Raw genomic sequence first — 24533 nt, 5'->3', positions numbered from 1 at the left:
CCTGCCCAGGGCTGGGCTTCACCCACCAGGACCAGCCATGTCCCTCTGTGCATGGGGGGCAAATGTCAGCAGGATGCTTCAGACTATTCCTCACTGCTTTCCAGAGGTTGTGTGTGAGGTTTGCTGGGCTACCAAGGAGTGACAAAGGGACCACCAGGACCAGCCAAGGCAGCGCAGAGCCGACACATCCTCTTCCCTGCAGCTCCAGTGGCCAAGATCTGCCTCAAGGGAAGTTGAGGACGCTGAGCATTGGCCTCAGGATTTTAAAGGGACTCTGTGGTATCCCTAAACTTGAAGTCCAGTGCTCAGCAACCTGCCAGCTTGGTGCCCTCATGAGGTTTGTGTGACTCAGGCATTAGCAGGTCCACTGTGGAAAAATTCTGCCCTTGGACCAGTGCACGCCAGCCTCCCCCTGTGGTTTTCCAGGCAGTTACGTGGGCGGATCTACAGGTCAGATTCAGCCCTGTTTACAAGGCAGATAATCTGGACTGTCTCTGCTGATCTGATTTAAATCAGACTCAAGAGGCTTGCCTCTAATCCGAAGCACCCCAGCACACGTCACCCTGTGAAGACTGGGGCAGTGCCCAGCTTAAATCATGCCTGGCACGAGGCTGGCTGCGCCCTCAGCACACAGCGAGGAGCCTTCCTCCCACACCGAGGGCTTCCAGGGCCTTGGAGGGCTGGGCATGGACCATGCAATGCTTCATGGCCATGGGGACTCTCCCGGGATAAGGCTGGAGGCTCAAACCCTGCCCTGGCCACCTCCAGAGGGTGATAGCACCCGGCTGTGCTGGATTTGCACACCCGACGCCCACATGGTGCCCAGCCCGCAGGTCCCTCCCGCCGCCCGCCCAGGGAAGGCGATTACCAGGACTCTAATTGCTAAAGCCCTGGGCTCTAGAAGCGGGTTTTCCTGGCACGCATCCTGCTGGCAGCCACCCTCGGCCATGCCCACTGCCATGGGTTAAGGACACGGCAAGAAATGCCTCCACAGAGAGCAGGACCCAGCCCCATCCCTCTCCTGCGTGTACTGGACCCCGAGCCAGCTCAGCAGGATGCAGCCCGCAGCCCCCAGCCCCATCACCTCTGCCCCTTGCTCTGGGGCTCTGCAGCTTTCCCAGGAGAGCGGAGGCACAGGGACAAGTGTGGCCACACTGGGGGGCTGGGCTGCTGGGACATAGGCTGCATCAGGCATATCAGCCCTGGGAATCACAAGGCGAGTGCAGGGATGTCATCCTGATTTTCACCCAATCCATGCAGAGAGGAGGTGTGCAAGCTGCCCCCCACCCCGGGCCACTCACACTCCATGCCCACACACAATGCTCCAGTTGCAAACTGCCATTCCATCTGGCACCAAACCATGCACATGCTCCCAGGGAGCCCATGTGTTGCTGTGGGCTCTGCAAATGGATCCTGATACCCCTGCCATGTTAGAAGTGTGGAGACAAATGGGGGGATGCCTCTCTGAACCCTCTAAAGGAGCAGAGCGTGCTCAGAGCCCAAAGCTGCAGGAGCAGAGCCGGGGCTGGCAGGGCTGGGGCTGGCAGGGCTGGGGCTGCCGGCAGAGGCTCTGGGCAGAGGGGCAGGACGCAGCGGAGGGGCCGCTGACTCATCCCGCTGCTGCCTGGAAAGAGGTGGGAGCTGCCATTTGGAGAGAGGATCTGGTATGTAGGTTGAGCAATATGGAGGGAGCAAATCTAGGGAGAAGGTTAATGGAGCAGGGGGGCAGCTGTACCGGACAGGAGGGATCAGCAGGGACAATGCTCCGCATTCCCTTTCCCGATCCAGTTGTGCCAAAGTCCCTGTCCCCCACTCGCCGTATTTCATCACCCTCCACCTCCCTTCTGCCACCTCAGCTGCGGAGAGGATGTTCTTCACTTCCCGGAGCCTGGGAACGCCTTGGGCAGTGGGAATGGGGATGAGCAGACCGGGAGGAGGGCAGTGACTGCTCTCCCTCTGCACATGGGGAAACTGAGGCAGGGAGCTGCTGGGAGGGGGCCACTAAGCAAGAAGGGTTTGGGGGCACAAAGAGCAAAAGAATCCACGTCTGCCAAAGCCCTGGCCCATCCCTGCCCTGGCCAAGAGTGTCTCCTCGCAGGCTGCCAGAGGGACTGGCTTACTCCTGTGTTTTGGAGAGCTTCTCCCTGGCTGTGATCTGCATCCTGCAGCAGCTCTTGCCCTTCCCTCGCTGCGCTGACCTGTCGCCCATCTGCCCTGCACCAGAATAGCAACGGAGCAGAGTGAATCATTGCCACAAACAAGGTGGCATTCACTTTGCTGGCAGGAAGAGGAAAAAAAAGCCATAAAAATAACACGGAAAAGTGCCCCGTGCACAAGGGAGGTTTAGGGACTGCACTAGCCAGCCCATGGATTTACACAGGCTTTAAATAATATCCTTAATATGGGAAGAGCTTGATTTACTCCCTGTCTCTCATGTGCTGGCAATGGACCAGGTCTTCCCGTGCTGTAACTGTGGTGGCTCCAGCAAAGCCCACGGGGCAGGTCCAGGCCAGTGGCGGTGCCCAGCTTGGCTCTACAGCCCCCAAAGGGACCCTGGCTCACCTCCCTGGGGTGACTAGCACAACTCTTTTGGCCTTGGCAGAGAAACAGGTGCTTTACAGCTCGTGTCAGCTCCTTCTTTTCCATAGGGTACTCGATTTTCCTATAAGGGCATTTTTCCTGGGATTGATTTTCTGAGGCAGGACTGGATGTGTGTTCGGTGCCCACATCCCACCACATTCCCAACGGAGGGCAAAGGAGCCAGTGTCCACCCCCTCCGCATGCTCCACACCTCTGTCAAGCCAGGGCAGGGTGTGGGGACCAAGGGGGACAAGTGGCCCACGTCCCACCCTGCTGCCATGCACACTCAGAGGGAACTCACCAGAGCCAAGTGGTCCTCGGTCTGCCCGCGGGAGAACAGGGAGAGAACCGAGAGGCACCGTTAACTCGAGCGCCCCATCCCCGCCGCACCCCGCGCTCGCCGGCACCACAACGGGAATCCAAACCTTCCTCCTCAGATCTCCCTGCCGGCACAGCCCCAGCCAGCTTCCACTACTACTGCATGGAACAGGCGCCTGCCCTGCATCTGCTCCAGCACCAAGTCCCCCTGCGGCCTGTCCACTGCCAGGGGACCCGCTCCCACCCCAGCCGGTGTCCCGACAGGCCCACGGGCACTCACCAGGTGGTGCATCAGCCCCTTCCCGCTCTGCGAGGTGATCACACGCAGGTCTGGCTTGCGGCTGTTGGCGGCGAGCTGCGTCCCATGCGAGGGTGGCGGTGGGGACTTGGCTGGGATGATCTTGCCCAGGCTGCTGCCATTGGACACAGGAAGGAGACTCGGCGAGGCTCTGGCACTCACATAGCCATTTCCTGCAAGAAAATGGGTGACAGAGATGAAGGAGGTAAGTTCACGGTGTGATGGTGAATGCACAGCAGTGAAAGCACGGCAATGGCAAGTGCATGGTGGTGAACAGGTACAAACTGAGAGAAGGGACATTTAGGCTGGATATCAGGATGAAACTCTTTGCTGTTAGGGTGGTGAGATACTGGAACAGGTTGCCCAGGGAGGTTGTGGATGCCCCAACCCTGGCAGTGTTCCAAGGCCAGACTGGAGCGACCTGGTCTAGTGGGAGGTGTCTCTGCCCATGATAGGGGGTTGGAACTAGATGATCTTTAAGGTCCCTTCTAACCCAAATCATTCCATGATTCTATGATTCTACAAACGCATGGCAGTGGTGAATGCACTTGTAGTAAATACATGGTGGTAAATATATGGTGATGGTGAATGCACATGCACAGCAAGCAGTGCCACAGTGGGGCTCCATGGATGCTCCTCCCAGGGAGAGCAGCACCTCATCCCCCCAGGCTCCCCAACACCCTTTTGCACCTAGACAGGCTCACCCTGCAGGGTGAGGGCAGGGTAGGCAGTGGCCCTGAGTCCCCAGTGTCCAGGGCAGCTCCTCAACCTGCAGGAACTCCCTTTTGTTCCTGCAGTAACACCTGGTACATCTCAGAGGCCTGATCAGAGGCTCTTTACATGCTCTGGCCGGGCACCACAGCTCTGCCACGGCAGGTAATTACTGGCACATTCACTTGTAAGGTCTCCTTAGGGTACCAGAGCAGCAAAAAGGGGCTATGGCCAAGCGAGGACTCAGTTCACTGCTCCCATTGCCCCTCTGAAGATCTGAGGTTCCTTCCTCCTCCTCCTCCTGATGCCCCACTTAAGGATTTTATGTGCAAAGAGGGGGAAAAAAAAGAAGAAAGGAAAGGAAGAAAAAAATTAAAAAGGAAAAGATTTGATGAACATCAGGAAAGGAATAAATTGGATCAGATTACTGTTCTGATGAGGGTTGGTTTTTTTTTTCTGAATAGGCCCCAAAGATAGAAAGGCGTTCAGCAATCACCAGGATTCAGCCCTCATATTCATTGCACGTTAGACCAGGAAAAATAGGTCGCTGATTGCATTATTAATCACATCTACCATTGCGCTGCATCTGCATTTCAGCAGGCGGTTGTGGCAGTGACGCCGCAGCCGCGGCGTGCGGGGGCCGAGTGCCAGCCACTGCCTCTCCAGAGCTGTCCCGGGGCTGAACGCAGCGGAGATGGGGTGAACCAGGCACAGGGGACAGCCACGCTCCCTGGGAGCCATGGTCTGATCCCACCGATGCCGCCAGGGACGGGAGGTGCCGCCCCACCAGGCGCCTGGGAGCTGCCATCGGGGATGCCCATGGTGGCCAGGCTGCTGCAGGCTGGCAACTCCAGTACCCACGTTCCTGATGGAGGGAGAGGACCAGCTTTCCTGTCCCCAGTGAGGTGTCCTCCAGGCCTGAATCACCGTGAACAGCCCTGCATAAGGCATGTGCCTGGTGCATCAGGTCCCGGTACCGTGAGCTGTCCCGCTCACAAGGCCACTGGCTTTTAGATTTATTAACAACAAAGGTGCAGAAATTTCCTGGGTGACCTTTACTACCCACAGTGCCAGTGGCCATGGATAAACCAAAAGAAATGTTAAACCCCTTGATATTCTCCTGCCCAAGGTGGCACCGACATGGGTACACACGTGGCTCTCATGGTGACTCCTTGTTTGAGGCATGGCACGTTATCGTGTGTGTCACCTGGGGTGTGGATCGGGGTGGCCCCTGTGCTGAAGGGGAGCTGGTTTGGGTTCCAGTGCTGCCACTCACCCCAAAAGACAGGTGGCCTTGAGCACTGTCAGCACTGTCTCCACCCAGCCTGGACCCGGCCACCCCAGTGAGCCAGAGAGAAGGGCTGTGCTCCTGCCCGGATTTCCCAGCAAAGGCCCCACCCCCAAAAAAAGAGGTCTAAAAGTGAAGCACTCTGGGCTGCCTTTGCACCACCCCAATGTGAATCTGAGCAGAACTGGGGACAACCAGGGCTCAGCATCCCCTTCTCAGGGCAGGCAGGGTGGGCCGGGTGCCGCATCCCGAGGGTGGCACACGCTGTGGTGCATGGGCAGGGATACAGACGGGATACAGCCGGGATACAGCCGGGATACAGCCGGCATCGCTGCAGGATCCAGCCAGAGGCACCCGCAGCTGATGACTCAGAGGCAGCAGGTGATCACTCAGTGCTGCAGAGACTGCAAGGGAGGAGGAGGAGAAGGAGGAGGAAGAGATGTCCCAGGTATCTGAAAACCGCAAGCGCAGTGCCAGAGCCAGAGCCAGAGCCAGAGCCCCGCTCCCCTCCCGCAGCCGTGAGGGGAGCCCCGGGGCGGGCAGGGGGCCGGGGACAGCGGGGGTCCGGGGCTGGCCCCGGCCGGGCTGTCCCTGCTCCTCACACCCGTTTCCTGCAGTGGCGGCAGGAACGCGGGGAATGCTCCGGTGACGTCAATGGTGACATTCACGGGCCCTGCCAAGCTCCGACCGCCACGGCTGCTCCCGACAGCTGACGTGGGGGCGGCGGGGGGACCGGGGCCGCCAAGGTGCCTGGCGGCCGGGGCACGACGGCCCCTTCCCTCTGCCCTCAAGGGCCCCTTCCCTCTGCCCTCAAGGAGCAGCGAAGCTTCGTGCCGGGCACTGCGAGGCCCCAGGGAGATGCAGCCTCCCAACCCGCCCTGGCAGGGTTTGCTCTGGAGGCGCAGCTGGGAAGAAATCCCGCTGGCACTGGCATGGCTGCTGCCCAGCACAGGGAAAAGACTATTCCCAGGAGGGGCTGTGGTGCAGGGCACAGGGACAGGCGGCCACAGCGCTGCCGAACCACAACTGGACCAGCCCCATCCACACAACCCGTGGAACCCAGCTCCAATGTGGTTTTAATTGGGGCAATGTGGAATTTCACACTCCTACTCTGTGCTGTCAGCTGGAGCCCTGCTGCAAAAAGGCCTGGAGGGGGTGAGAAGCCATGCTCCTGGAGCAAGGCTGCCTTCACCCTGGGACGGATGGCATCCACCCTGCCAAGCCCAAGCCCATGGCCTGCAGCAGCTTCCCAGCAGGACCTGGGGCCATCACTGGTTTTTGTGCTGTGCCCACACCAGCACTGGGCCCTCAGCCTGCAGATGGGGGAGGCAGACATGGGGATGGAGATGTTGTTAATGCATTTTACAGCCAGGGAGCTGAGCCACAAGGCCTGAGTCTTGTTAGCATTGAGGCTCTCGCAGTGGAAAGGGACCTTAATGAGCTTTTTTCCTTGCAGTAAAGTTGCTTTACAGGGCCCAAGCGTGAGGAGGAACTGAGTGTTAATTGATCACCTGAGGTCAGGGGGGGAACTGGCTGCAGCGTGAGGAGCTAAACCCAGTGCTGCCCAAATCCTGGTCCTCAGGGATCACTTCTCTGATCTTCAGCAATCCCAGAGACCCAGGGGAGATGGACAGACCTGTCTTTGGGGTCTTCACTGAAACCAGCACTCCCCACAAAGGCTAGAGCTCCACATGCCAACTTCTCCCACTGCCAATGGCAGCAAAATTTTCCCCAGCGCTTCCCGCTGAATAGCAAAACAAAATCCTATCGGACACATGGGAAAACCATGGGCAGGAGTGGCACACGGGGCCCTGGGCACAGGGCTGAAAGGCTCCTCACTTACCCACAGGGCTTGGGCAGGCTCCGTTTGTGTTGTTCAGGTCTCCCCCAAGCATCGCCCCTGCAAAGCAACCGGAAACACGGGGTCACCATCCACACAGAAACAGGGTGAGCATCCCTACTTTTGGGGAGCAGGAAGTGGGGGAGGAGCACAGTGGAGGAAAGCAGAGAAATATAAGTGGGGTTGCAGCACCGGGGAGAAAGTCCTGGGTGAAATGAGCAGCATTCCTGGTGATCAGGTTGGGAAACATTATCCAGGCAGATCCGTTTCCTTTGGGAAGGAGCCAGGTGCACAGGAGCCTGCTCCAAAGGAGGCAGCTTGGAAAACACTGTGGCTATTTTATTCCAAGCCCCCCTTTGGGGGACACGGGGCCGGTGCTGCTGGGGAAGAGAGCCCCAGCAGCACGACGTGAAACACTATCCCCCCTGTAATGTTCACGCCGAATGGAAACCATCCCTGCACTGCCAGGACGCTGCTACGATCCGGCCTCCCACGGTCCCAACGCTTGGAAAGTGCCGCCACTCCCCACCAGGCCAGGAAAAAACAGACAGGGGGCTTTTACATTCCCAAAAAACTGAACATTTTGCCTCTCCTGCAAGAAGATTTTACTTTTTTCTGCCATGTTATGGAGTCACTTCTGAAAGCCACCTATTCCCCAGCTGGGGCTGCCTGGCTACGCCGGGGGCGGCGATTGTGGCCAACAGCCGGCACGGAGGCTCTGAAGCTGCAACCGCAGTCATCCTGGAGCCCTGGGCTGGGGAACGAGGAGCCTCCGATCCCAAACCCCACCTCTAACCACCGCCCAGCCCTTCTCAACCCAGATGGGGAAACCTGAGACAGAAACCTTTATTCAGCCCATGGCTCTTGGCTTCAGGCTTGCAGCGAGCCCCTGACACCGGGAGGAGAGCAGGAGAGCTGAGCCATTGCTGTGCAGGGTAGTACAGTTGCTCCCCACATGGGAGCAGGGTTGGGAACAGAAGTGGTCCCAAATATTGTACAGCTTGAGAAAGGGCAAGGTGACCCACAAAATGTGGCAGACACGGCACCACAGCATCCTTCCTTCAAGGAACGGGGCTGTAAAGCCAGAGGTCCTGGTGCCTCTAAAGTCCTGGAGGAGGGAACCCACCAGGATTTTAGGGCTGTGCCCTGCTGTGGGACTCCACTTGCACCCCAACCTCTGGTGCCCAGGCTGCTGAAGTGGGCTCACTCCCTTGGGTGAGTGATGCCAACCCTGCTCCCAGCCCTATACAATCCCTTGTCTGCCCTTCTCCCATCCCCGAGCCGATGGCACTGGGCAGTGCAAAGGCACCCACCCAGCACTCGCTGCGCATTTGCTTTGGAAACAACACTCCCGGCTCCAGTGCAGTGCTAAAAAAAAAATTTAAGGGAAAAAAGGGAGTTTTTCTAACATGCAAGGCCCTGGCTCCCACACGCAGGATTTCTTCTGTGTCCCAGGCAGCGAGCGAATGAGACACAGATGGCCAGACTTGGAACACCTCTGGACTCGCAACCACAAAATGATCCCCCTCAAACGAGCAGCGAGCGAGCTGGAAACAGCGAGCCCCCAGCGGGGTCTGTTTTACCAGGGAGCCTCTTCTGTTCTCAGCCGAGGGGCCTGTGAGAGGGTGGAGATCCCTGCAGCCGGAGCGCTGGCTGCCCGTGCCTGAGGAGGGTTCTGCTGCCCTGTCTGCAGTGAGATGCTGCTCTGTGGGACCAGACTTAGAATGGAATGAGCCCTGTCCTGCAAGTCTGGGGCTTCATCCTGATACTGATACCTGAGCACTTCAAGGCACCTCAAAGACCCCCTGAGGGGAGAGCAGTGAGCAAACAAGCCATCTCTGAACCACGGCTCCTACTGCATCCCAGCCAGGCAATTCGCTGTGCTCGCCCTGACCCACCACATAACCTGGAGGCACCTCCCAGCCCTTCTCCCCAAATCCACCCCCTTTGCAGAGCCCCCCCGAGCTCTCACAGCGCCAGGGGGCCAGAGCCAAGCACCCACCGCCCAGACGTCCAGGCAGTCACAGGCACCGGCTCTGCCATTTTGCAGCCCATGCAACTTTCACAGACCATCTGTGACACCCAAAATAGCAGGCAGGGGCTTTCTGCACGCTATTATTATTTATGATCGCACTGTGGGAGAGCCGGGCTGTGGTCACACGTCGTCCTCGTTCCCCCCCCCCCGGCACTGCAGGGGACACGGGTGACAACTCCTCTCCTCCACCCCGCCCTCTGCCACCCATCGCCGGTCCCTGCTGGAAATGATGGCTCCTCCAATCTGTCAGCAGAGCCACATGAGTAATCACTGGGACCAACTGCAACCAGCCCGGCCCGACTCAGAACAGCCCTTTTTAGGCAGCAGTCCCATGTCACCGGAGTGCCACCGGCAAGCGGGATGCCAGCAGCCACCCCCAAGCCTGGGAATGGCGCTGGGTGACTCATCTTGTGCTGTCCAACCTTGAAACAGATCCCTGCGGGGATCCAGCTCTCAAAGAGATCTGGGTAAGGCAGGGGGGTTGCCCTTCGTTTGGGGCCAAGGCACAAACTGGGGGCATCAACCTCTGGCAGGAGGACAGGAGCACACGGCCAGGGGCAACAACACTTCCAGGCTGCTCCTGCCACCCACAGATGCTGGGACACGGACCCCTGGGTAGGGGATGGAGGCAGCAGGGGCGTCCCCTGCCACCCGGGATGCCCTGTGCTTGGTGCTGCATGCCCAGCCAGGCTCCGGGCAGGGAGGATGGGGAGGGGAGGGTGTGAAGGGTCACGGCGTGGCTCACCTGCGCTGGCTGGCCGCTGCGGCAGCCCCGGGGACACCGTGTTCCTCTGCAGTGCCGGCTGCTGCGGCGACAGGAGCCGGGGGTCTGTCAGCGACGAGGTCACCAGGGACTGGGTCACCAGCGAGCTGCCCGGGTTGCTGAACTGCAGCGTGTTTTGGTTGGTCACCGGCACCGTCACGGGCATGGCAAAGTTGGGAGCGGGCACTGCGGACTGAACAGAGAGTGGGGGGTAAAGGGCAGCCGGAGCCGAGTTCCTGCAGCACAGCAGCAGCAACACCCACTGCTGACCAAGGAGGGACAGCCAGGGTCCCCAAACCTCCATCTCAACTGCTGGCCTGCACTGCTGTGCTTGAACCCACACTGGCCCTTCAGGAGGATGCACCAGAGCCCAGACTTCACCAGGGAACACGGGAAGAGCAATGGGCTGTCCCCTCGGACACACCAGAGCTCTGCAACCTGCTGTTTTGGCCTCATTTTCAGACTATTTATTTACCCTCAGTGTGTTCAGGGCAGCCACGAAGGAGAAGCTGAGAACATCCCAGAGCATGAAGATGGGCAGCACCCCAGTGGTCTGCCCCACCAGCACCAACAGTGGCCGAGCTCGGCACTACCCTTCACTCCAAGAGCCAGCAGGGGTTTTATGAGGCCATTCCTCATCCAGCGGGGCGGAAAGAGCCCTCCAAGGAGCCAACAGTGGATGTCAGTTTGGGCTGGCACTGGTGCTGGTGGCCGAGCACCTGGGAAAGACTCATTTTGCTCCACACAGCCCCCAGGTGACACTGTCATCTACCCTGGCTCCTCTGGGAGCTTCTGGGAAGGAGGAGCTGACCCCAGGGAAGCAGGAGCATTGCTAAAGCCCTATCCTTGGCTGCAGGTCGAGGACCAGCTTCACCTACCAGTGTCCCCGCGGGAGCCAGACCCGCTGCGATTATCCAGGCTGTCTGTCTTATGTCACTGATTTGCTCTTCGTTAACAGGAGCGGGCACCTGCTTAGAAGCTTTAGCAGGGGCTTTGCTAAAGTCCCACTTTAATTTGCTCAGGGATGGAGAGGCAGAGTAGCCCAGCGCTGGATGGGACCATGGCAGGACCAGACCCAGGACCCCAGAGGCTGCTCTGGTGAGGGCAGAGGGAGTTGAGAATCTCCCCACTACAGCTGGATGGAGGCTGCTGCCCTGTGGCCACTTCCCCTCCAGAAATCTGCTCTTGGATGGGTGCTGCACCTTGGTGGCAGAGGGGAGGATGGGAGGAAGGAGTGGGACGGCGCTCACCCACGCCTTGCTGCCAGGAACCCTCCCCACCTGCCTCCAAGGACACCCCGTCCTTCAGAGATATCCCGTGGTCGCAGCCAAGCTGCGAGGACAGCGGCTCTGAGCCTGCGCTGCAGCACTGCTCCCGTTCACAGGGGCAGGGCTCAGCAATCCCCACGCTGCTGGGGAGAGCCAGAACGTGGAGCCCTCCCTCTGCTCAGCCCCAGGACCTCATCCTGCACAGCAGCAGAACCAGAGGAGGAGGAGGAAGGTTTCTTGGGTGTCGCACGAACACCGGAGCAGCGTTGTGTAATAAATCACTGCCAACACGTCTGTGTGCGTGCACGTTCCCAGCGAGGGAGAGGAAGATCTAAACCCCCTCTGCAACGCAGCATGAGTGATAGAGCCAGGAGGTGAATACACTGGCCCGAGAGCCGAGGTTTGCCTTAATTCAGCTCTATCCCACTGCACCTGCAGACCAGCGTCAGGCTGATGCTGCCCCAGCGTGCAGCAACACATACCCAGGCCACCAGATTCCCCTTGCCCCAGGGAGGGCACAGCTTGGGACAGTGGTTTGCATATCGGTCCAAAATTTGGGGGAGAAGATGCACACATCAGCCAAATTCCAGGGTTTCCGCTCTCGTTAGAAGCAAGGACAAACACCAGAGGCAGAAGCCCCGTCAAGGCCTCTCGTTAGCAGACACAGCTGTCATTAAGCTGCCCCGGCCACCCTGTCGGGTTAGTTCTGGTCACACACCAAACCAACCCAGCAGTTAAAATGGAAAAGCGTCATCTTCAACCGCACACGCTCCACCTGCACCGCTCGGCCCCTCGCTGCCAGGGAGGTTTAGTGGGGGAGCCGGATGCTTCGCCCTGACCAGGAGCCGCCCAGTGCCTGAATGCCATCAGCCGTAAGGACTTTGGGGATTGTCCCTCTGGATTGGCATGTCTGGATGACGAGGGTCTGCTGGGAGCCCTCCCTCTGCAGCAGATATGTACTGAGGCTGAGCAGCCCCCTCTATCCAAGGGGAAAGCTCAGGTGGCTTTTGGGCCTGTTCTGTGCTAGTGGCAGGGCTTGTGCCAGGTGCTAGGGAGGTGCACGTCCAGCTGGGGTTGTACACCCACACCACACAAGCCCTGGTAAGGTGGACAGCTGCCCCCCACTAGTGAAACCAGGGAGGATGAGGTAGACCAAGCCTCACCAGAGCTAATCCTGCCCTGAACCCACCCGTGGGCCTGGGCTCACTGTCACAGCAGATTTGCGAGCAACCATCACCTCCTGCACCCCACTCTTCTCCACTCCTCAGCCCTCCCAGGTCTCAGAGCAGTCTCCTCACCCCCTCCACCCCAAGATGTAAGGGATGGAGATGCAGATTTTGGGGTCCTTGTGAGGCTCCTGGAGTAACACAGCACTGAGTCAGCAAAATAAAAACTGGGGATTTCACAAGACCTAGCTCTCGAGAAAAGCCAGAATTTTAACTTGTGGGGGGTTTGCAAAGCACAGAAGGACAGATTATTTTGCTGGGGGGTGTGTGTGTCATTTTTGCTGTGCTGCATCCACCCCTGGAAAAGGAGCCTCCCTCCTGCTCCCACAGCATTAATTATGGCTGCAGCAACTCGGGGCTAATCCCCCTGAAAAGCCGTTGCCTGCATCGACAGTCTCTGCTCCCTTGAACTAACAACTAATTTGAAACACGTCCCCCTCCTCCTCCTGTCTCCTGACACAAATCCCTTTCAGCACTGTCCTGATGCCACCCCGGTGCTGGTGACAGCTCTGGGATCACAGGCTAAAACCTCCCTGGATTTCTGCCACGGCCACCAGCTGCCCCGAGGGCTTGGTGGATTTGGGGGGAATTAATGTGAAACAGCCCAAAACAGGCTGAGCCCTGCAGGGATGTGAGGGGTCGGCACCCACCACCAGCTCACATGAACATTGGAATCTCAACCCAAACAAAAATTCTTTTTGTGGGGAAAAGAAGGTGAAAAAGGAGGCACTAATTCAGTATTTGCAGCAGAGGAGGGAAGAGAGACAATATCCTCCTACACTGTCCAGACAGAGCTAGGAAAGCTCAGGACACTGGAGCTAATGGGAACCGTTTTCTCAAGGGTGGGAAACAGGAGGGACCCTCAAGGCCCCTCGTGCATCTCACCTGTCAGAGCCGGCTGCATTCGGGGCTGTGGGGGCTGCGGGCATCGGCTCCCAAGGCATGGCACGGCTCCGAAGCAAAGCCATGCAAAATCCACCCCCCGTCACCTGGAGGCACCGGGGAGGGGACCGGGGGGCTGCAGGCCACCAGCTACTCACTGCGAGCCGGTAACTCTGCATCATTTTATCAAACTCCTCATCAATCTTTTTATATTTCTCTTCCGTCTGCGGGGTCAGCGCAAACACTTCATCCCCTTCCGGGCTCTCGCACTCCCTGTGCTTCTTGTTCAGCGCCTGTTACGTTTGGGGGGACACGGGGGGTGTCGGGGAGGGAGCAGGGGACGAGGTTGGGAGGAAGTCGAACAGAAGAGAAACAAAACAGAAAAGAACATATAATGAGGGTTTTCCAGCCATGGGCAGGTACTTACACCGTAGCGCTTGAACAGGATATCCAGATCCTCGCTGCCTTTGCGGTATTTATCCTCCATCAAAGGGCTCTGGTCTATGGAGTCGTCACCGTCGGGCTCTGGGCTGTCACAGCCGTTAAAACCTTTCTTTCTTAATGTCTGAAAACACAACCGTGACAGTCTGAGATCCAGGAGTGGGGATGGGGAGCACGGGCAGGTCCCCCCCAGAACACCCACCAGCCCAGACGGATCAGGACTTGCCCTCACACAAATCAACACCATGGCCCCAAGATGCTGTTGACCTCAACAGGGTCAAAAAGTCAGGATAGAGATCCTAGGTTTTGATGACAGGGCATCTCTAATTTAGGAATTACAGCACAGGGAGGAATGGAGAGAAACTTCCTTGCTTTCAAAGGCTCTGTTTACGCTGGAGCTGAACGTGGCCCCACACCAGCTCAGGCACATTTGTCACCTACAGGTACCACATCATGGAGGGGAAATAAACCTTAATGCTCTCTGCTTTACTGCAAAAACCAGGGAAAACCTGCTCACAAACAGAAAAACAGAACCCCGAAATTATAAGCAAAGAGTAGCTCATCCTTGACAAAACCAGATGGGTGGCATTTACCAAACACAAAGGTGCCACAGGAAGAGCATCACAGGACAGGGCATGTGGCACAGTGACAGCTGCGAGCTCTGCTGGGGGTGGCACAGGGGGGTGACGGTGACAACACTGGGCAGCAAACCCCACGCCAAGACTGGACTCATGAGCAGGAAAGGTCCCCAGCATTGCTGCACCAAGGTAACAAGGTGACATCTCCTCGTTAGGAGGAGCCCAGTGACCGCCTGTCTGGGCCATGCACAGGGGACAGTGACACCCCAATGTCTCTCGCTCGTGCTCAGCAGCCAGTTGAGATCCACATTCAAGCACTCTATTTTCAACATAACAAAAGCAATCAGGCGTTATGATGGAACCAGCACTTGCCAACTCAGTTTTTTTTAGAAGTCAAAGCTACAGAATTTCCTGGAAGTCTCGGTCCCTTTTCATGCCAAAACCAGCAGTGGGGGGAAAAAAAAGTCTTGACAATTCTCTGTCTTCCTAAACAGCAATAAACATCTCCATTCTGAGGCCAAAGTGTGTTCAGGAGTGGCTCTTCCACTACCTGTGAGCTCTGGGAAACACAGGGCTTGCAGGGGAAGTTTTGCTGGAGAGAATAAAAACCGGGATGTCTCCAGAAAGGCTGGGAATGCCGCGGGTAGGACATGCTCGGCACTGGTCCGCACAGCACGGGTGCCACACAGCTCCACTTCTCCTGCAGGCCTGGCTTAGTGGATGCTTGTGCCAGGTGGCCACGGCCAAGCAATGGGCACCACACCCACCCCCAGCCTGTTCTCCCTCCAGCTGAAGTTTTTCACAATATTTTCCATTAAAATTACTCCTTCCATGGCGCCATTTTCACTCTCGTTGCTGGATTCAGTCACAGAAGGGAAATGTCCTCGTCCAGGTCCAGCTCCAGCAGTGAAGGACCAGGTTCGCTCCCAGCCACAGTGGCATCTGACACTCTGCTTGGCATTACCAGTAATTCCTGCTACCTAATAACTATTAACTAATTACCTAATAATAATGATTCTGAATAATTCTTATACACAACAATAATATTCCTAATAATTCCTGGTACCGCAAGTTCCTGTGCTGTCCCTCTATAGAGAAAGGCAGTGGGCATTGGAGTCACTGCCATGAATGGGAGATTCCCAGGGCTCGTTCTGCAGGTTCCCGAGGATTTTTCCCTACTATTTTTCTATTTTTTTATGTGTCCTTATTTGTTCTCAGAATGGCCCAAAAGAGGAAGAGGCACTGCTGGTGGGGAAGGAACAGCTTAGCTTTCTTTTTTTTTTTTTTTTGAAACTGCTTTTTGTGGATTTTTTTTCCAAAACCTTTTGTTTCACCAATGCAGCTGAAAGACGGAAAGTTGAGCTTTTCTCTAAAAAAAAAAAAGAGTTTTTTCCTTTTTCTCTTTCAGAGGAAAAATGGAAAAAGTTGTTCCATGATCAGCAGAAGGGTTGAGGCTGGGTTTCCTTTGGGTGCTGGGGAGACTCTCTGGTGTCTCAGGGGCTGTGCCCATCTCACCACAATTCCTTTTGCAAGGACAGGAACTGGACCTCACACCTCTGCCCTCCCATCCGTGGCTGGGAATTGGGAAAGCAATCCCTCACATCCCTGGAAGCTCCTCTCCTCCAGCAACAGCTGCTGGCAGGTTCAGAAGCTGTGGGAATGGACGAGCCATGGCCATCCCCTGGGACCTTCGAAGGAGGGAACCTCACAACAGAATTTTTAAGAGGTTTCAGCCAAGCAAAAACATCCTTCTCCTTCCTAAAACCTGCAGCAATGACACAGAGGCCTGGATGTTTTAGACAGCTCCCAGTGCCCCTGCCTCTGCCCCCCATTCACCACCCAAACCAAGAGCAGGGATGAGTGAGGGGCTGCTGCCACCAGCCGCAGTATTTTGCCATTTCTAAGTCCTCATGAAATCATCCCAGGGATTGCTTCCTCAACAAGGCTGTCAAGGAAAGCAGTGGAATGGGGTGGATGTGGCTCTGCTCACCTAGACCCTGAAACAGCTCACAGCATTGCCCTTTGCCTTTCCCAAGGTCTTTCTCTGTGGGTCTAACATATTTAGTGCCCAAGGTAGCTTTACCTTGGTCTCCTCGCTCTTCCCAGCCACCAACTTCTTAAAATCAGTCATAACTTCATTGTCTGTGAGACCCACAGCTCCCTGCCTGGGTGGGTTTGGAGCATCCCGAGCTGTGAGGGGCTGCTGCAGCGCTGTCATCCCTGCCCCAAGCCTGTTGTAACCCTGCCTGTAACCCTGGCCACAGCGAGGGGCTGCTGGAGCTGCGGGGAAGGGGAAGGGGATGAGCTCCAGAGCTGGCACAGCCGAGGACGGGGCTGATCTGCAGCGCGGTGGGACGGGAAGCACCGGCGGCGGTGAGTGACCAGGGCCCGAGTCGCAGCAGGACACGAGCCAAGGCAGCCCAGCTCGCAGCAATCTGCTGCTCAACAAGAGGTTTGGGACAAAAAAATGCCATTTTCAGCCATACAGGCATTGGCTGCTGGTTCTTTCATTTTTTTTTGACAAAAAAAATGTGTGTCCCACATTTTTAGCTTTTTAAGATGATGTAAAAGGAAAACAATCCTACTGGAGCGGGAATCAAACTCAAAGATTCCTGTTTTCGGGATCTCTGCAAGGTCTTTTAGAAAAGAGCTTTCCTTCTCATTCCTCGTCATTCTCTTTGCCAGGGTAAAAACAGAAGATACAAAGAGGTTTTCAGGAAACCTTTCTGTCACTGGGCTGCAGCCAGTGGAACACGACTATTTTTCATACAAAAGAGACTTAAAAGCAATTCTTTCCGAGCAGAAAATTTTCAGAGGAGAAAACCAGGGTGAGAACTTCCCACAGCAAAAACTGACCTCGCTCATCGTCTGCCCCTCTTGCTGCCACCCCCAGGACCCCCATTCTATCAGGATCCACTGCAGGTCCTTCTTTTCCAGGAAATATTCCCACTCCCATGATCCCAGCTCACACAGGAGCACACTTCCAACCTGAAGAGCGTGAGAGAGCAGCAGGAAATGCAGAACATGTGAGAGGAAACGATGCTTGACCAGGATGTGGTTGACTTCCCTTAGAGGAGGGAGACTCAACCACCCTGGGCTTTGGGGAAGTCTGGACGAGGATAAGGATGAGAATGAGGATGAGGATGAAGATGCGACACTGGCAGCTGCCTCTGAACTTCGCCGCCTCCCCAGCATCCTGCAAAATGCCTGATTTTACACATCCTGGGGAATGACAACTCCAGGAAGGAGAATTAGGGGAAAATCAGCCCCCCTGCAGAACATTCAGCCAAGGAAAGGACAGAAATGGCTGTGTGGCTTTAACTGGCTGTGGAGCATCCCAGTGCCCAGTGAGCTCTGCTCTGCCCAAGTCCCTCATCAGAAACTGGCACGTCAGCCGGGCTGCGAGGAAACGAGAAGCGACAGCGAGGAGCAAAGCCGGCGTGATCCCAGGCCGGGCGCGCACGTGGCACCCAGCGTGCCTGTCTGGGGACTCAGCTGTCCCCCGCCTGATTAAGGAAACCCCCCTCTCTGCATTAGAGAGATTTTCTCAGACTTAAAAGCTTCCAACAGCCAGGACTTTGCCGGGCACGGAGAAGCCGCAGGGGTTGCGCGGCTGAATCTCGCTCACGACAGCCACTGCCGAGCCCTGGTGTGGCTGAGACACAGGGATGCCCCCGTGGGGGATGGTCCCCAAAAGGCAGTCGGGGGGTGTGGAACCTCTCTTGAACTAGGGCTGTGTACGCTCATCCCAGAGCAGCTCTGCCTCCCGCTAAATATCCAGGGGGATAAACTGCTCCAGGGCATTCCTGTGCAGCATGGGCTGGGGTGCCTCCAGTGCTCCCCACACAGATGCCTCTCCCCACAGCCAAAAACCAGGAGATCCTCACGTTTACTGTTGTTTTAAAACATAATTTGGACAGAGCAACTTGTCCTGCCCTGAGCTGTGGTAACAGTGCCCAACCTCCAGAGCCACCACCCACTCCCCCTCCACCAGGAAAACAAAATCAGGAGGCTTCTGCCTTGATTCCCCCAGGTCCCAGCTGCTCTTCATCCATCCAGCCAGAGTCCCTCAGAGCTGCATCCCTCGGCAGGAAGGGGCTGTGGGCATCACAGGGAAGGTGGGTCCTTGAAATCCACTTAAAATCATATTTGGTGACAAATTCCCAGCCTCAACCTTCAGGGTCTCTAAATGCTTAACACGGGAAACTTCTGAAATGTGAAGATACTTTCTGGGACTCATGTTCAACAGGGAGACATCAAGAAACATGAGATAAATTTGGTTTGTGTGCAGTGGGGACACAGCTGGGCTGGTGGGACCTGACCTGGGTGAGGGGAAATGGAAATCAGCACCAGGAGCAGGAATGGTCTCCTGGGGGCATGGATGTGGGAGAGAAACTGGTAAAAATCTTAGAGCAGCCCTAACCCTGTTCCAAGACAAGAAGAAGATGAGGAAGGAAGCTTGAGCAGCCTCCAGAACTGCCTTCACCCCAGTGGGTTTCGCTCCGTGACAGCTCTGCCAGCAAGATGTGCCGAGCCCAGCGTGTTTGGGCTCTTTTTCTTGCCATCCACCAATATCCTTCCGCTCCCGATGTTCCTCTCCTTGGCTTTGGATGCAGATCCAGCTTTTCATGTGGTGCAAACACAGTGTTTCTTTGGGTGCCAAGGACTGTGTGTAACTTGTCGGCTTGGGAGTGTTTGCATCTTGGACCATACGGGAACAGAGAACGCTGCCCAAAATGTTTACGGTATTTTTAGGCCAAGACAAATCTGTTCGGCGCTGCAAGCGCCGCAGTCTGAGCATCCCGGAGAGGCTGCGCTGGCGAGCGTGGCAGGGAAACATGCCTGCAAAACCCGAGCATCCTCAGAGAGAAGGGGCATCACCTGGCTCAAATGGGCCAAAAAGGACATTTCTGAACCATTTCTAAGGCCCCTACGCAACTGTGAGAAGAAACTGTGCTTGAAGAAGAGTCTCCAAACCCCCGTGAGAGAAGGCAGATGCTGCCAGATGCTTGGCCATGGCTCAACTAGATGGACAACGAGGTGAAAACCTCAAGTCCAAACCTCTCAAAAAGACACATTTCATAGAGAATAAAAACAAAAAGAAAGCAAGATTTAGGGGGCTGGTTGGGTTTTTTCCCTTCTCCTTCATGAAATCAAAGCCTGAGCCTGCTGGCCAAGATGCACCAAAGGGATTCAAAGGCAGAAGTGGTTCAGCCCGATTCCTCCAGCAGCACAGGGCTCCTCTCTGTCACCAGCGGCTCTGTAGGTATTAACTGATGCCATAATGCTGCTAATTACCCAGCCAAACCCTTCGTTTGCCCAGATTTAATGGCACCTGATGACCCCACAGCTCTGTCTCCGTGGATGTGACCAATGGCTGAGGCACCGCTGGCACCTTTGTGTGAGCCAAACGCCGTGTGCTTGGGCCCGGTGATGCTCTGCCAGCACCAGGGATGAGGACAAAGCAGTGGAGAGGGCCAGCACAGGGGCACTGACAGCACATGGCAGCTGAGCATCTCCTGCAGTGCCAGCAGACTGGAGAGAGCAGCCTTGCAATGAGCACCGTCAGGACGTGTCAGTGGCAGTGCCAGGGTGGGTCGGACTGGACTTGGTTGGGTCATCCCTGGAGACCCACAAAACACAGATGGACAAGCCTTGAGCAACCCCACCAACCCGTGAGCTTGGCCGTGCTTTGAGCAGGGGCCGGACTAGAGGTGCCCAAGGTCCCTCTCATCTGAACTCCTCGTGCCCTCCCACAACCTCACTGTGCCTGTCAGAACACTGGGCTGTGGCAATGCCACCAGCTGCACCAGGCACCCCAGTGCAGCAACTCCATGAGATGCCTCCAAACACATAGTTTGTCTGGACCACAGCAAAGTCCCACAAAGCAAACCTGCACCTCAGTTTCAAGGCAGCAGGTCAACACGTAACTCGAGACAGCTTCAACTCTACCACCCAAATGGAGTGTTTTTGTAGGCTGAACCAAAATGATGCAAAATCCATCTGGCACTGAGTGTGGAAGGTCTGCTCGCTCCATCCCCACCCTGCACCAAACTCCTGTGTTCGGCGGGGTGCCAGACCCAGTCCTGGCTCCACCACAACAGCAGAGCCGGGGAGCGGACGGGTGGCCTCACCTCGATGATGTCTGCGTTGGTCCGGCTCTCATGGGGCTCGTTGTACTCGGTGTACTTGAGCAGCACCTTGTCCATGTCAGTGCTGGCATATTGGAACAGCTTGTTGGAGTGGTTGAAGATGATGAGGGCGATCTCGCAGTCGCACAGGACACTCAGCTCATAGGCTTTCTTCATCAAGCCAAACTTGCGCTTGGTGAAGGTCACCTGAAAGCAAGGACAGGCGTGGTCAGAAACTCTGTCCATGCTGCCACAGACCTGACACCTCCCAGAGATAAATGGAATGACCACTGGACAAAGAGCAAAAGGAAAGGGAGGGCAGTTTCCTCAAATGGACCCAACCTCAAGCTCTCCTCTCTTTTTTCCCCTCTTCCAACCGGTTCATATCGATGCCTATTTTGGGATCCTCCAAAAGCAGACACTTCACAAGCACAAAGATGATTATCAGCGTTGGAAATCACATATTGCCAAATCAAGAGAAAATAAATTTCAGCAAAATCCCCAGCAGAGCTGCCATCTGTCTGGGGGCTGCGGGTTCTCGGCGGTTTTTAAGTCGAATGTTCAAGCGATGGAGATCTCGTCCTCGCTTGCTGCAGCAGCACTGTGAGCACCCAACCTTAGGGGCTGCAGAGCTGGGGGCTCAGCACCCTGAAGCTGCCTTGGGGTGCCCACCCCACCCTTGACTCACTGTCCTGCTCACCAGCCCCCACTTCTCCTGGGAGGCTGTGCTTCCCCAAGGGCACCCCGACCCCCCCGTGCTCCCTCTTGCTGTCCCCATAACCTTGTTGGGGGGTTTTCTGCATTGCCTGCCTACTGGGGTCCCCTGTCCCCCAACCTGCCCTGCCTTGAGCTGTCACCAGAGCTGTTGGGTAATGAGGCAGCTTCTGCAGGACTGATCCTGGTGAGCTGGCTGGGGCCCGGGGCCAAACTGGGTGCTGGCTCCAACACCCGCTCCAGCTGCCGGGCAGACATTGGGCTGCGATTCCCAGCCCACACTCAGCTCTTGCTGCCACGCTCCTAACAGGACCCAGCTGGAGGGGAGGGAGCTGGTTTGGGGCTCCCAGTCCCTGCTGCAGTGCAGACAGCTGTTGAGGGTCCCTCACCCCTCCAGAACACGTGGCACACTGCTGGGGAAGGCGTGATGCTTGGCCAATGCCCTCTCAGCAAATAAAAAGCAGAAAAAGACAATAAAAGGCAGGAGGTCACAGCTTTGCTCTAAGCATCGCTCTGGGGGTGAAGCAGCCGCCGGGTGAAGGGCTGGAGTCGAGCTGAGATGCCCTTGGGTGCCGAGAGCTGCTCCCTCGCTGCACGGGAGGGCTCGACCCCACTTTGGGCCTCCACCACAGCATCGATTTTGCAGCTGAACAGCTTTAATGTGCAGAGCTGAGGGAGGAGAGTGAAGGAGGCTGCTGCCTTTGCTCAACCCGAGTCAGTGGCCTCACAGCCACAGTCCAAAGAGCTCAACATGGAGCTTCCCAGCCCACACCAGTGCTGAGGAGCAGTGCCACCACGATGCTGCCACAGCACCCAGCACACACCCCCCGGGGTCCTGTACCCCTCGAGACAGAGCCGTGTCCCCACGTGTGGTGGGAGGGCAGAGCAGGGGCAGGTCTGGGCACACTCGGCACAGGGAGCTGCTGCCCCTCCCCACCATCTCCCAGAGATGATTAAGCAGTAACGAGATTCAGCTCTAATCACCTCATCCCCTGGAAAGTGCAGGGCTGGCACCCCACGCCGCTGCGCCCTCCACGTGCGCCCGCTCTCGCTGCAGCCGGGCTGTGAGCACTGGTGCTCACGTTGCCAGCGCTGCCCCAGCCCTGGCACGCTCTGACGCAAATTAAATTACTTGAGGGCCAGCTCTGGTGTCATCAGCAATTTCCCCTCCTCGGTGGCATCCTGGGCCTCTTGGCCACCCAAAATCGCTGCTGCCAGGTGCTGGACCCGGCTGCTCCCATGAAAGAGCTGGCAGTGCCACGCAGCAGCCAGTGGCCGCATGGTCAGCTGATATTCTGCTCCTCCATGGCAGGACAGGCACTAAAACCAAGCCAGGGCTCCCCAGCACTGTGGCAGCAGCGTTTCTGGTCCCACGTCCCTGCCAGAGACCAGGTGCTCTGCCCCATGTCCCTGCCAGAGACCAGGTGCTCTGCCCCATGTCCCTGCCAGAGACCAGGTGCTCTGCCCCATGTCCCTGCCAGAGACCAGGTGCTCTGCCGCAGCTCCGGCAGCACCACAGCCTGGCACGACCTGCCTCGCTGTCCCGCCGGGACAGCCCCACAGCTCTGACTCACCCTCTAAGCAGCCCGAGGAGCCCCTAAGAGGAAAACACACCATGTCTCTGCCAAGACAGAGGGAACAGCCGAGGGTGGTTGCTTCTGCTGCTGCCAGTGCTGGGGATACCTCACCAAAACACACCTTGCCAAGCACCATGAGACCTCTCATCCACCAAGATCGGAGGCAACAGGGTGAGGCCGAGGCGTGTGAGCAAGGGGGCAGCTCTTGGCAATGAAGACCAGGAACAAGTTTGGTTTGGGTTTTGCCCTTGAGTGTGGGGTCACCTTCCCCAAACCAACCAGCAACCTGGGCAGAGCTGAGCAGAACCCAAAGCACCAAATTATCCCTCTACAGATGAGGAGATATTCCCTCTGCAGACAGGAACAGGGCAGAGGAGCATCCCTCTGTCTTGGCACCCTTGCTTCTTCCAGAGAAAAGCAAAGATTTACCATTTAGCCACCACATAACACAAAGGCTTCACCTAATGCTGCCTTGGGCATCCACCCGTGACCCGGGACAGAAACCCCAAACCTTCCCCTGACGCTGTGCACGAACCCGATCTAGAAGAATTAACCTCGTAAGTCTAAGAAGGTAATCAAATCTCATGCTTCAGGGCATAAGCCGATCACCAAAGGGGTCAGGAAGGAATTACTGCCCCACACTAGCAGGGGATTTTTGCCTTTCCCCTGATGCAAACCATATTGGCGGTTGCCAGAGTCAGCGGCCTGGCCCTGAAGGACTGATGGCCTGATCTGTCGTGGCAAATCCTCTCCAGTAATTCCTCTAATGACATTAGTGACTCTTACTTGCTCTCGTCCCCTGGTTTTGGCTGCTGCTGTAATTCACAGAATCGCACAGTGCTTTGGGCTGGAAGGGATCTAAAAGCTCATCTTGTCCCATTCTCCCGCCACGGGCAGGGACACCTTCAGTGAGACCAGGTTGCTTCAAGCCCTGTCCAATCTGGCCTTGAACACTTCCAGGGATGGGGCAGCCACAGCTTCTCTGGGCAACCTGTGCCAGGGCCTCAACACCCTCACACAGAAGAATTTCCTCCTAATATCCAACCTAAATTCTCTCCCTTTTCAGTTTAAAACCATCCCCTCCTTGTCCTTTCTCTCTAGGTCCTTGTCCAAAGTCCCTCTCCAGCTCTACTGAAGCCACTGTAGGCACTGGAAGGCACTCCAAGGTCTCCACAAAGCCTTCTCTTCTCCAGGCTGAACAATCCCAGCTGCTCCAGCTTGTCTCCAGAGCAGAGGTGCTCCAGCCTTCAGAGCATCTCCGTGGCTTCCTCCAGACCCACTCCAGCAACTCCACGTGCTGTTGGAGCCTCCATGTGGGTTTGTGGTCTGTGCCCCCATGAAAGGCAGAGCGTGGGACATGAGCAGGGTCAGACTCACTGATGCCGCAGGCTCAGTGTGAGATGCAAGGGAAGAACTTCATCTCACAGTGAAGGCTCTGGAGAGCCCCTGTTCAGCCTTAACTCTCCCTGAGGTTCACCATGCCTCAGCAGCCCTCAAACCACGGTTAGGGATGAAATCCTCGGCAGCACAAGCTGGTGTCGAGAGCGGCTCTGCCTCCAGCTCCTCACACAACCATTCTCCAGTACATCCCTGCACTACTCCCATTCCTCATCTCTCCCTCTCCCGACAGGCGCAGGTGCCACGGGAGCCATCCGGGCACACCGAGGATGGTGCACAGAGCTGCCAGCCCTACATTTCCAGCAGCAGCACCGCGGCACAAAGCCCCATCCATAATTCATCAGTGCCAGGCTGCTCCACTCCTGGGGCACGGTACCGGAGAGCCAAGCGTGCCCCCCGCGCCGAGCCAGAGCGCGGGGGCTGCCGTGGAGGCAGGGGTGGGCTGAGGATGCTCCCAGACAATGGGTTTAAGCCAGCTTAGCCAA

General features: G+C 56.8%; 1 protein-coding gene across 15 annotated transcripts in view; it reads right to left on the bottom strand.

Moving 5' to 3' along the window:
* MEF2D (myocyte enhancer factor 2D) overlaps window positions 1-24533 on the bottom strand; it is a 79118-nt gene that overhangs the window by 9188 nt on the left and 45397 nt on the right. For 9 of the 15 annotated variants that reach the window (XM_051773256.1, XM_051773260.1, XM_051773258.1 and 6 more), the window contains 6 exons: window positions 20363-20566; window positions 13637-13774; window positions 9816-10026; window positions 7039-7095; window positions 3179-3369; window positions 2882-2902 (listed from right to left, as the gene is read on the bottom strand). In XM_051773256.1, the coding sequence (XP_051629216.1) occupies window positions 2882-2902; window positions 3179-3369; window positions 7039-7095; window positions 9816-10026; window positions 13637-13774; window positions 20363-20566 (822 nt within the window). Of the gene's footprint in view, window positions 1-2881; window positions 2903-3178; window positions 3370-7038; window positions 7096-9815; window positions 10027-13367; window positions 13503-13636; window positions 13775-20362; window positions 20567-24533 lie in introns of all 15 variants that reach the window. The other 6 variants (XM_051773263.1, XM_051773266.1, XM_051773267.1 and 3 more) reach the window with 4 other exon arrangements.

Source organism: Manacus candei, unplaced genomic scaffold, assembly GCF_025592945.1.
Source record: "Manacus candei isolate 608988 ecotype Guabito, Panama unplaced genomic scaffold, ASM2559294v1 h1tg000166l, whole genome shotgun sequence".
Lineage (NCBI taxonomy): Eukaryota > Metazoa > Chordata > Aves > Passeriformes > Pipridae > Manacus > Manacus candei.
The sequence above is the reverse complement of the archived record's forward strand: the minus strand, read 5'-3'. Positions and strand labels throughout refer to the sequence as shown.